The sequence below is a fragment of the Fringilla coelebs genome (assembly GCF_963513975.1).
Source record: "Fringilla coelebs genome assembly, contig: SCAFFOLD_64, whole genome shotgun sequence".
Taxonomy (NCBI): Eukaryota; Metazoa; Chordata; class Aves; order Passeriformes; family Fringillidae; genus Fringilla; species Fringilla coelebs.
The window spans coordinates 290,013-302,562 of record NW_028167209.1 but is presented as its reverse complement, the minus strand read 5'-3'; the positions used below and the strand labels follow the sequence as shown (position 1 = coordinate 302,562).

General features: G+C 55.1%; 1 protein-coding gene across 1 annotated transcript; it reads right to left on the bottom strand.

The window, feature by feature from the left end:
- Window positions 1-1,712: 1,712 nt before the first annotated feature.
- LOC311166173 (uncharacterized protein) lies at window positions 1,713-7,460 on the bottom strand. Its single transcript, XM_084227642.1, has 4 exons — window positions 7,433-7,460; window positions 4,824-4,908; window positions 3,789-3,859; window positions 1,713-3,635 (listed from the first exon to the last, which is right to left on the bottom strand). The coding sequence occupies exons 2-4, from the start codon at window positions 4,895-4,897 to the stop codon at window positions 2,125-2,127; spliced, it is 1,656 nt and encodes a 551-aa protein (XP_084083768.1). The 5' UTR covers window positions 4,898-4,908; window positions 7,433-7,460; the 3' UTR covers window positions 1,713-2,124.
- Window positions 7,461-12,550: the final 5,090 nt, after the last annotated feature.

The following is a 12,550-nucleotide window of genomic DNA, read 5'->3' as shown; positions in this document are numbered from 1 at the left end:
GACTGGGGTCACACTGAGGGTGACTGGAATCATACTGGGATTGACTGGGAGCAGCTGTGAGCAACTGGCTGAAATAAACTGGGAAAAAGTGGGAGTGTCTGGGAGCATGCTGGGGGTGACTGGGATATACTGGGGGTGACTGGGATATACTGGGAGAGACAGGGAGTCTCTGGGATCACACTGGAGGCTACTGGGGTGAGGCTGGCATTGACAGGGAGAAACTGGGATCATACTGGGGGCCCCGGGGTCAGACTGGGAGTGACTGGGATCATGCTGGGAGTGGCTACAATCATACTGGGATTAGAGTGGGTGTGACTGGACCCTGACTGGGGGTAACTGGGAGCTACCAGGCCCTACTGGGAGCCAACTGGGAACATAATGAGAGGAAATGGGAGCAACTGGGATAAAACTGGGGGCAAGTTAACCACGCTGAGGTAACTGGGAGTGCCTGGCAATGACTGGTAAAATGTTCAGGGGAACTGGGATATACTGGAAGTGTCTGAAACCATATGGGTGGTGACTGGGACCAAACTGGGAGCAACTGGAAATGTGCTGGGGGAACTGGGAACAAACTGGGGGCAATTGGGAGTGACTGGGGCCCTGCTGGGAGAGACTGGGATCATACTGGGAGTGACTTGGGCAACTGGGAGAACTGGGAACATGCTGGATGAAAGTGGGAGGAACTGGAAGCAACTGGGACCTTGCTGGGGGCAAATTGCATCATCATAGGAAATGACTGGGAGTGACTGGGCTCGTACTCGGAATGACTGGGCTCATACTGGGAGCAGCCACTGCTGGCACCGGCTCCCCCGAGCCCCCTTCCCAGCCATCCCGCCCCTCCAGCCCCAGCACCCCCCATTGCGGGGGTCCCGGCAATCCCAGGGGTCCCCCCCATCTCGGGGTCCCCGCTTTGCCCTTCTGGGGCTCTCCTCTCTCTAGACTCCGCTCAGGGAAGTCGCGGGTCTCCCAAGGCTCCCTAAAACCGGTGTCCCCCCGCTGGTGCCACTGCTCCCTCACGGTCCCCACGTGGCCCTGGCAGAGCCAGGAAGCCCAACCCCCACCGCGGGGGGACCCGCATCCCCCCGATCCCCGCCGGGGCTCTGCCCCCACCCACACCAGGACCCCCCAAAAACACCTCCCGGGGACCGCCAATGTCCCCCCGTGAGCCATCTGCGGCTCGGTTTTGGAGCCCTGCCAGCTCTAAACATCCACCATAAAAAAACCCCACACCCAGGCACCCCCCGGCAGATTTGGGCCCAGCTGCCCCTCCCCGGGCACCTGCGGGATGGGGGCGATGCTCCTGGGGCTTCGGCCACTCCAGGGTTCCCTCTGCCCTGCTCCAGCTGTTTCCTGCTGCCGCTTGGCCTCTTCCTCCCTCCCTCCTCCTCCTCCTCCCGTTCCCGAAGGCTGAACCGTGAGGGGAAAGGGGGCAAGGAAAGGGCCGAACTGTGAAGGGAAAGGGAGCGAGGAAAGGGCGGGAACCGTGAGGGGAAAGGGGGCGGGGAAAGGGCGGAACCATGAGGGGAAAGGGGCGGGGAAAGGGCGGAACCGTGAGGGGGAAGGGGCGGGCTCAGGCCAAGGGCGGGAACTGTGAGGGGACACTCTGGGAGGAAACACTCTGCAAACAGAAGTACAACGGACTGAACATGAATGGGAAAGAAATCAGTAAGTCTGAGAATTTAATTTGCTATCAAATACATCCAAGACAGCCAGCCCCACACAATCCCCATGCCACCCTGCCAAATTGGGATCCCACTTCTCCCAATCTCCTCCCAACCCCATCTTGGCCTGGTGGCTGTGGAATCGAGTGAGTTTGGTGTGGGATTGAGTTTGTGGTGGAAACAAGAAATTTGAGCTGGTGTGGAGCCTTTATGGGTTAAAAATCAGTTGTTTTCAGTGGGATTTGAGTGGTTTTGAGGTCACAGATCCATCCCTCTTAACTTTTGGAGTGAAAAGAAATGGAGAAGAAACATTAAGGTCAAACCAAAAGGAAAACCAGCCAGGTGTGTTCCCAACATGGATCACAGGGAATGTGGGTCACCAGGGCTGTTCCCAAAGTAGCTCCTCCAGTGGGGGATGGAGCTGCAGCCTCTTCCCGCACTCGGGGCACTCGCAGGGCTTCCCTTACCGGTGCCTCCGTTGGTGTTTCTTCAAGTTAGAGCTGCTGGAGAAGCTCTTCCCACACTGGGGACACTCGTAGGGCCTCTCCCCAGTGTGGATGCGCTGGTGGGTGATGAGGTTGGAGTTCTGCCTGAATCCTTTCCTGCAGTCAGGGCATTGGAAGGGCTTTTCATCTGAGTGAATCTGATAGTGCCGGAGGAGTTTGGAGCTGCTCGTAAACCCCTTCCCACACTCGGAACACTTGTAGGGCCTTTCCCTGGTGTGGGTCCTCTGGTGCCTGAGCAGGGTACAATGGTGGCTGAAGCTCTTCCCACATTCCCCACACTCGAAGGGTCTCTCAGCAGTGTGGGTCCTCTGGTGCTTGATCAAGTCAGAGCTCCACCTGAAGCTCTTCCCGCATTCCCCACACTCGTAGGGCCTCTCCCCAGTGTGGATCCTCTGGTGGCCGATCAGGTGGGAGTTTAGTCTGAAGCTCTTCCCGCATTCCCCACACTCGTAGGGCTTCTCTCCAGTGTGGATGCGCTGGTGTTGGATGTGGTTGGAGTTCTGCCTGAATCCCTTCCCGCAGTTGGGGCAGCGGAAGGGCCTCTCCTCTGTGTGAATCCTCTGGTGCAAGAGGAGATGGGAGGTTGTCTGGAACCTCTTCCCACACTCCCCACACTCATGTGGCCGTTCCCCAGTGTGGCTGCTCTGGTGCTTGATCAGGGTGGAGCGCTGGGTGAAGCTCTTCCCACACTGCCCACACTCATAGGGCCGTTCCCCAGTGTGGATGCGCCGGTGCAGGATCAAGCTCTCTTTCTGTCCAAAGCTCTTCCCACATTCCCCACACTCATAGGGCTTTTCCCCATTATGGATCACCTGGTGCCTGATCAGATGCGTGCTAGACCTGAACCTCTGTCCACACTCCCCACACTCATATGGCCTCTCCCCAGTGTGGATCATCTGATGCTTGATCAGGTTGGAGCTCCACCTGAAGCTCTTCTCACATTCCCCACACTTGTACGGCCTCTCTCCAGTGTGAGTCCTCTGGTGCTGGATCAGGTGGTAGCTCCGGCTGAAGCTCTTCCCACACTCCCCACACTCATAGGGCCGTTCCCCAGTGTGGGTCCTGTGGTGCTGGATGAAGTTGGAGCTCCACCTGAAGCTCTTCCCACACTCCCCACACTCGTACGGCCGTTCCCCAGTGTGGATCATCTGATGTTCGATGAGCTTGTAGTTCCACCTGAAGCTCTTCCCACACTCCCCACACACGTGGAACTTCTCCCCATCATGGAGCTGCTCATGCAGCACCAGCTCTGAGCTCTGGCTCCAACTCCGGCCGCCTTCCCGGCCCAGGCTGGCTCTTTCCCCCTCACATCCCCGCCATCTGCGTTTGCAGCCCCTCCTCGTGCGGGATCTCCGGGGCTTTTTCTCCCCGTTGGATTCCTGCGCCGTGGAGCCGCTCAAAACGGCCTCTTCCACCAGGTTCTGCTGTGGGGATTTGTCCTCCCTGCTCTCCATGTTCAGCTCCTGCTCTGGGGGAGGAAGGACAAGGACAGGATGGGATTTGCCTCCATGCCACAGGCAAGGGGAAGGAGATCCCCCCAGGGCTGTCCTGCAGCTGGGGCTGTGCTGGGCTGGGAGATGGAGCAGCACAGAGGGGAAAGGGGCACTGACTTCCTCCTCACCTGCCTCAGTGTCCCGGGACATCTGCCTCTTCCTCACAACCTCCCAGGGGTTGGCAATGGAAAATCCTGGCCTGGGGAAAACAAGGGATGAACACACTGAGTTTGAAGGTCCCTCTGCCCAAGTCCATCTCTACAAGTCACCGGCCATCTGGGCTCCAGAAAAACTTTCCAAACACCAAGATTCAGCCCTGAAAAAGCCTCCCAGGAGTTCCCCATCCCTGGTCCCTCCTCTTTGGTGTTCAGGGGTTCCCCCCTGTTCCAGCTGCTGGGGCTCACACTTGGATTGGGGGTCCCCCTTCTCCTCGGTGCCTGCCCTGCCCAGGCTGCTGGCAGTCCCAGCAATCCCGAAAGCTCCCCGCTCTTCGCTCTCCCCATTTTGGGATGCCGGGGCTGTTTGGGCTCCCGGGCTCCCTTCTCCCCTCATTCTCTGCTCTGGGCTGCAGCGGCTCCAAGGAGTCCCCACTGCCCCTCTCCAGGCTCTTGAGGCTCCCGCCCATTGCGGCGCTCCCCCCTCTCTGGGCTTCCCACTGTGAAATACAAAGTTGTGTTTCATGTCAGGTACATACAGGTAACATGTGTATTTGTGATTGCAATATGTGTGGAAACCGACCATGAGACAGGTGTAAGGACGAATTCTAATAATAACTGAGAAAAGTAAAGCATGGAAGAAGGCCTTTGAACCTATCCTTTGTTTGCAATTAACCTTTATAAGTCTTAAGTTGATTTACAAACATTTAAATTAAAGCTTTAAGGATGTTGGGTTTTTTTGACAAGAATTTTCTGCTTGTAGTTAAGCCTTAAAGAGTTTTGCAATAGTAACCTTTTGAAGTATAATTTTAGAACATTTCTTGTAGTAAGGATCTTTGAAACTAAAGCTTTAGAATGTATAAAAAGGAAACATGCAGCTTGAGAAAGCAAGATGAACATCAACTCAAGGATTAATAGCCTCGACCAAGGGAAGCTGGACATCACTGTTATGAGATTTATAGCCCTTGCAATCAAAAGTTGGACCCACATCTGGAGACTTGACCTCACCATCTGGGAGACTTCTTCCTTTGTACGGAAATCTGACCACCACCACCTGGGATACTCCTTTTTCTGGGATACATCCTGAGAAAAACTAAATCACGATAGTGTATAGAATTGTGACGGAAAAATTGGGAATAGAAACTGCTGAGAAAGCTTATGAGTACCCCTATAAATACCTGTGAGCCCCAACTATCGGTCTGCAGTTGGAGGGAAAACTTCCCCCACTGTACCCAGCGCTGTATTGCTCACACTTTACCATAATAATTAATTAATTGATTGTTGCTTGAATATTGGCCTAGTCAAGCTTCTTATTTATAACAAAGCCCACCCTAACCCTGCCCAGCCTGGCCCCAAATGCCCCCGAGGGGCCGAGCCTGAGGCCCGGCCCGGGATGGGCTCCGGGCTCGCTCCGGGCCCTCCGCGCTCGCTCTGGGGAGTTTTGGCCGCGGCCCCGGACGGGCCCGGGTGGGACTGGGAGGGACCAGGGAGGGCTGGGGAGGGCTGGGGCATCTGGGGCTGCTGGGGCTGGGGAGTCTGTTGGGAGTTTGGGGCAATTATTGGGGTTTGGAGAGAATGATGGGGGTTGGGGGAGTTGGGGATTTTGGGGGTTTTGTGCATTTTGGGGGGTTTTATTGGCTCTTTGTGGGAGGTGTCATTTCGGGGGATTTGTGGAGGTTTATTGAAATTTATTGGGGTTTGTTTTGGAAGGGATTAATTGGATTTTTTGGGATTATCTGGAATTCTATGGTTTTTTTAGGGATTTTTAGGGGATTTTGGATGTGTGGTCCAGTTTTATTGGAATTGTGGGGGTATTTAGTAGGATTCTTTGGGGGTTTGGGTATTTTTGGAACTTTTGGGGATTTTTGTACAGATTTGGGGGGAGGTTGTTGGCTTTTTTGGGTGTTGCCAGGATTTCTTTCAGTCTTGGGGGGGATTTTGTGAGACTTTTAATGGTATTGGGAACATCTTTTCAGGGATTTGTGGGGTTTAATCAAGATTTTTGGGATTTGTTAGGATTTCAAAAGCTTTTGTGGGGTTTTATTGGGATTCTAGGGTGTTCTAAGAGGACTTTCTGAGATTTAATTGGGATGTTGTGGGTTTATTGGGATTTTGGTGCCTCTCAGCCCTTTTCCATATGTGGGGATAACCCCAAAGGCCCCTCAGACAACCCAAGGGCCCCAAAAATTCCACTAATAGCCCTCAACCCCCCCTAAAAATTACAATAAGACCATTGAAAACCCCAGAGAATCCCACTAAATCCCAGTGGAACCCTTTAAAATTTAAAAAAACTCCCAAAAATTCCAATAAATCCCCTCCAATGAAACCCCCTGCAAAACCCCAATAAAATCCCTCAAAATCCAAAACCCCTCAAATCCACAACCCCTCCCCCCAGCCCAATAATTCTCCCCAAACCCAATAACACCTCCCTAAACAACAAAATCCCCCACAGCCCAAAAAAGCCACCCCCAAATCCCCAAAAACCCTCCCAAAATGCCCAAAACTCCCCCAAAATCCCCCCAGACTCACTGGGGCCATCTGGGATCAGGGGTGGAACAGGAGCCACTTCAGGGGGCCCTTGGAGCTTTTTGGGGAGGGGGTGTTGAGAGTTTTTTGCAGGAAAATGGACATATACAGCATATGCACAATCCAGCCCACATAGAAACTGGGTAAGGTCACCATGCCCTTGAAGGACACGAAAGGAGAAGAACACGCTCAAAAGCAGACAGTTCAGGATGCAAAGGCAGACAAGAAAACCGCAGCGAGACACATGAAGAAGGAAGACTAACTAAAATTAACTAAAATATTAAAATGCATGCGTAAAAAGGATTTAACCAATCATGTATTAGCTTGAGGCGTGAACAATAGAGAACAGTATAAAAATGGCTTGCTTTTTGTAATAAATTGGCTTCACTTGATCATATTGATCACGGCGTGATGTCCCGTTACTGTTCCTCCGCAAAGGGGCTCCCCAAAACCCGGGGGGGGGGGGAACACCGGCTGTGCCCCTCCTCCTGAAACCCCCAGACCCAAGTTCAGAGTGGGCCTGGGACCCCCCGGGACCCCCAAATCTCCCCCAGGACCCCTCCAGGAACCCCGAAAATCCCCAGAGCCCCCCAAGGTTGGCCCAGGACGCCCTGAGACCCCGCCAGACCCTTCCCAAGACCCCACCCAGGACTCTGCCAGGACCCTCCAGACCCCTCCCCAAACCCAGCTCAGGCTCCCCCAGCCCCTCCCCAGATCCCCCCAGGACCTCTCCCCAAAACCCCCCAAACCCCCCCCAGGCCCTCTCCCAAAACCCTTCGAGACCTCCCAAAGCCCCTTCCCTAAACCTCCAAAACCCTCCCAGTACACCCTCAGGACCCCCCAGAGCCCTCCCCAAACACTCCCAGGACCATCCCAACACCCCCAGACCCTCCCCAGACCTTCCCAAGACCCCTCCACAAAACCCCCCCAGACCCTCCCACGACCCCCCCTCGAGACCCCTCTTAGGACCCATCCACACCCCCCAGGTCCCCCCACAATGCCCGAGGACCCTCCCCAGACCCCCCAAACCCCCGGACCCCTCCTGAAAGCCCCCCCAGAACCCCCGATCCCCTCTCGGGCCCCTCCCGCACCTGTCCCGAGCCCGGCGGGTCCCGGCGGCAGCGGGGAAGCGGGCGCCGCTTCCGGCTCGCCTCTGATTGGCTGGGGCGGCGCGGGGAGGCGGGCGTTGCTGAGGAGAGCCGCGCAGTGACTGGTTAGTTTGGGAAATGCAGCGCGGTCATTGGTTGATGGGGGCGATGCGCGCCGCTATTGGCTGGGAGCCCGCGCACACGGCGGCCGTGGGAGATTGTGAGGGGAGAGCGGCAGAGGAGCGGAGCTGAGCTGAGGTGGGACCGGAGAGAAATTGGGGGGGTTTGGGGCGGGTCTGAGGCGGGTTTGAGGAGAAACGGGGCATTTTTGGGGGCATTGACCGGAAATAGGGGGGTGTGCGGTGAGTTTGGGGGGGAATGAGAGGGTGTGAGGGGGCTTTGGTGGGTCTGAGGGGGCTTTCGGGAGCTTTGGGGGGAGTTTGAGAGGGTCTGGAGCGTTCTCAGGTGGGTTTAGGGGGATCGGAGGGGAATTGGGAGGGTCTGCGGGCAGTTTGGGGGATTGGGAGAGGATCTGGGGGGCTCTGAGGTGGATCTGGGGGAATTTGGGGCAGTCTGAGGGGATTACATAGGGTTTGGTGTGGATTGAGGGGACTGCGGAGGATTTGGGGCAGTCTGATGGATTTCAGGGGAGTCTCAGGTGGGTCTGGGGTGAATTTTGGGGAGAACTGGGGTCGTGTGAGGGTCCTGGGGAGGTTTTGAGGGTCTTGGGGAGGATTTGGGGGTCCGGAGTGATCCTGAGCCACCCTTGAGGGTCTCTGGGGGTCCTGGGGGAGATTTGGGGGTCCCGGGGTATCCCAGGCCCACCCTGACCCGGGGTCTGGGGGTTTTGGGGGGTTTCAGGTACAGCAGGGGTTCCCCCCTGGGTTGTTGGGGGGTCTCCCATGGTGCCCCCTCCCCAAAAAGCTCCGAGGGCCCCCTGAAGTGGCTTCTGTTCCACCAGCCGGTGCCCCCTGATCCAGGATGGCCCCAGTGAGTCTGGGGGGTTCGGGGGGGATTTTGGGTGGCTTTTTTGGGGATTTGGTGGTGGCTTTTTTGGGCTTTGGGGGATTTATTTGTTTAGGGGGAATTTTTGAGGTTTTTGTAGAGAATTATTGAGTTCTGGGTGGGGGTGGTGGATTTTGGGGGTTTTGGATTTTGGGTCATTTTATTGGAGTCTTTAAGGAGTTTTCTTGGGGGGAGAGGGATTTATTTAAATTTTTGGGAGTACTTTTTAATTTTTTGAGGTTCCACTGGGATTCTTTGGGGTTTTCTGGGGTTTTGGAGGATCTTATTTCAGTTTTTCCTGGGATTTTAGGGGGTTTTAGTGGAATTTTGGGGGGCCTTGGGTGGCGTGAGGGGGCTTTGGGGTTGTCCCTAGGTGTGGGGAAGGGCTGAGAAGCACCAAAATCTCCTTAAAACCCCCAAAAGTCCCAATAAAACCCACGACATCCCAACTAAATCTCACAAAATCCTGTTAGAACACCCTAGAATCCCAATAAAAGCCCACAAAACCGCTTGGAATCCCAACAAGCTCCCCCAAAAAATCCCAATTCAGCCCCAAAAATCCCCCAAAAATGTCCCCAAAACCATAGAAAGCCCTACAAAATCCCCCCTAAGACACAAAGGAATGCTGGCAAAACCCCAAAACCCCCAAAATCCCTCAAAAATCCCCAACCAACCCCCAAAATTTTCTTAAAATACTTAGACCTCAAAAGAATCCTACTAAATGGTTCCAGAATTCCAATAAAACCCCACAAAAATTTCAGAGACTCCCACAAAATCCCAGTAAAACCCCACAAAATTATAAGAAAATCCAAAAAAATTTAATAAACACCAAACACACCCAGAAAAACACCCCCCCCCAAGCACCAATAAAACCCCCCAAAACCCAAACCCCCAAAATCCACAAAACCCCCCAGAATTCCCCAACCCCCATCATTCTCTCCAAAACCCCAATAGTTGCCCCAAACTCCCACCAGACTCCCCCAGCCCCAGCAGCCCCAGATGCCCCAGCCCTCCCTGGTCCCTCCCAGTCCCGCCCGGGCCCGTCCGGGGCCGCCGCCAAAACTCCCTGGAGCGAGCGCGGAGGGCCCGGAGCGAGCCCAGAGCCCATCCCGGGCCGGGCCTCAGGCTCGGCCCCTCGGGGGCATTTGGGGCCAGCCTGGGCAGGGTCAGGGTGGGCTCAGATCCCTGGCAGGGATTCCCAGACTTTACGGGTGGATTTTAGGCCCCTTTGGCTGATTTTGGGCCAAATCTGGTGGAGTTTGGGGGGGATTTTGGATCCCGTTGGATGATTTGAGGCCCACGTGGGTGAATCTTAATCCTGCGTGGATGATTTTAGGTCCCTTTTTTTGGTGATTTTGAGACCATTTGATAGGTTTTTTGCTTCTTTGGGTAATTTTAGGTCAAACCAAGTAATTTAGGATGATTTTAGGTCCTCCTGTGTTGCTTTCAGGCACGTTTGGCTGATTTTAGGTCAATTGAGGTGATTTTTGGCAAAGCGGGATGGATTTTAGGCTCCTTTGGGAGTTTTTAGGCCAAAGCAGGTACTTTCAGGGTGGATTTGAAGCCCATTTTGGGGATTTAAGGATGCTTTTAGGTTAACTTTAAAGAGGTGTAAACCAGTTTGGGCAATTTTAGCCCCATTTGGTTGGATTTTAGAGCCCTTTGGATAATTTTAATGCTGTTAGGCTGATTTTCAGCTAAACCTGGTGGATTTGTGCTGCATTTGAGGCCCTTTTGGGTTATTTTAAACCAAACTGGGCCCTGTTAGGACTGTGCCTCCCCTTGGCCCCGCCCCCTTTCCCCTCAGGGTTTGGCCTTGGGAACGGGGGAGGAGGAGGAGGGAGGGAGGAAGAGGCCAAGCAGCAGCCGGAAACAGCTGGAGCAGGGGAGAGGGAACCCTGGAGAGGCTGCAGCCCCCGGGAGCATCGCCCCCCATCCCGCAGGTGCCCAGGGAGGGGGAGCTGGGCCCAAACCTGCCGGGGGGTGCCTGGGTTTGGGGTTTTTTGGGGGGATGTTTGCAGCTGGCAGGGCTCCAAAGCCGAGTGGCAGATGGCCCTCGGGGGGACATTGGGATCTCTGGGAGGTGTTGTTGGGGGGTCCCGGGGCCTGCAGTGGCTGCTCCCAGTATGAGCCCAGGTGGTCCCCTGTGTGCTTCCAGTTTTCTTGGTCCTCCCAGTCTGATGCCAGTAGCCCCCAGTGTGATCCCAGGTGCTCCCAGCATGGGCCCAGCTGTTCCCAGTGTGCTTGAATCATTTCCCTATGGTTACAGAAACTCCCAGTATGGTTCTAGTTGAACCCATTTGCTCCTGCTCTAGTCCCAGTCACTCCCCAGATGATCCCAGTCCCTCCCAGTACGGTCCCACTCACTCCCAGTTGCCCCCAGCATGGTCCCAGTTGTTCCCCGTGTGGTTCCAGTCCCCCCAGTATGGTTACAGACACTCCCAGTATATCCCAGTTTTCCCCAGCATGTCCCTAGTAATTTCCAGGCACTGCCAGTGGCCCCAGTAAGGTGTTAGTTATCCCAGTATGATTCCCCAGAATATCCCAGTTGTCTCCAGCGTGCATCCAGTCCTTCCCAGTTCCTCCAGTTTGCTTGCTGCATGGTCCCAGTTTCTTTCAGTTGCTCCCAGTAGCCCAAAGTGGGATCCCAGTTGCTCCGTTTCAACCCCAGTATGATCCCAGTAAGCTCCAATTTGATCCCAGTCACATGCCAGCCTCTCCCAGTGTGGTCCCAGTATAATCCCAGTTGCTTCCAGTCTCTCCCAGTATAATCCCAGCTGCCTCCAGCATGGTTCCAGTTGCTTCCTAGGTCAACCCAGTCAGTCCCAGTCTGATGCCATTTGCTCCCAGCATGCTCCCAGTTGCTCCCAGTCAGGCCCAGTATGGGGGAGTATGTGCAGTGTGTGTTCCCAGTCGCTCTCAGATATTCCCAGTATTAGTCCAGTCCCTCCCAGTATGCTCCCAGTCCCTGCCAGTATGAACCAGTTGTGCCCCACACAGTTCCAGTTGCTGTCTCACCCTCACTTTCATTCCAGTCATTCCCAGTATCTCCCAGTGTATGCAAGTTTTCTCCAGCACCTTCCCAGTAACTCCCAGTTCCCTCCAGTCTGATCCCATTTCCTCACAACTACTCCCAGTCAGCCTCAGTGTAGTGGCACTCATTGCAAGTCTATTCCCAGTCAGCTCCAGCATGCTCCCAGTCACTCCCAGTTGATTCCAGCTGCTCACAGCTGCTCCCAGTCACCCTCAACATAATCCCAGTCACTCCCAGTACGATACCAGTCAAGCCCAGTCCCTGGCAGTGCTGCCTCTGTTGGGATCCCCCAGCCCTCTGTGCGTTCCCCCTTCCCGGATGTCCCAAGAGGAGCCCCAGGGGTTGGCAGTGCCCAGGCAGGGTCCCCAGCAAGGCCCAGTTTGGATGTGAAGCCCCCAGTTTTCCCAGTTTGCCTCTCCTTTGGCCCAGGCCGGGTGTCGCTGCTGCTGGGAGAGGAGGAGGAGGGAGGGATGAAGGAGAAGAAGGAGGTGGGCTTGGGGAGGAGGAGGAAGGTCAGGAGGACTGGAAGAAGAGTGATGAAGGTGGAGAGAGAGCAGAGTGATGGAAGGAGGAGAAGGAGGTGGGGTTGGGGGGAGGAGGAGGAGAAAGGATAGAAGGGGAGGGATAGAAGAGGAGAAGGAGGTGGAGATAAGACAGAAGAGGAGGAGGGGGGATGGAAGAGGAGAAGCAGGAGGAAGAGGAAGCGGTGGGACAAAGGCAGATCAAGGCTGAGCAGAGGGAACCACGCAGCCGAGCCCTCCCTGAATTCGCAGCCCCCACCTGTGGGATCATCGCTCCTGCATCGCATGGGTCAGCGGGGAGGGGGAGCTCGGCCCAGATATCCTGGGGGCTCCCTGGGTTAGGTTTTTGGGGCGATGTTTGGGGAATGAAGAACTCCAAGGCTGAGTGGAAAAGGCCCCTTGGGGGTGATTTGCGGGGAGCAAGCATACCTCTACAACTTTCTGAAAGTTGTAAAGCTGATATGTTTATTACAATGCTGGACGCATGTGGGAATCGTTCTCTTAAAGACACATGTGTACCTCTGGGAACTCCAGATCTCTTTTTATCTTTTTCTCAAATAC

Bases quoted from the DNA above. Each gene is read 5' to 3' on its own strand.
- LOC311166173 (XM_084227642.1), bottom strand. From the start codon at position 4,897: ATGTATCCCAGAAAAAGGAGTATCCCAGGTGGTGGTGGTCAGATTTCC. The intron at 3,860-4,823 runs GTGAGGTCAAGT...TGTTTTCCCCAG, and splicing joins AGGAAGAAGTCTCCCAGATG to GCCAGGATTTTCCATTGCCA. The intron at 3,636-3,788 runs GTGAGGAGGAAG...TTCCTCCCCCAG, and splicing joins GTCCCGGGACACTGAGGCAG to AGCAGGAGCTGAACATGGAG.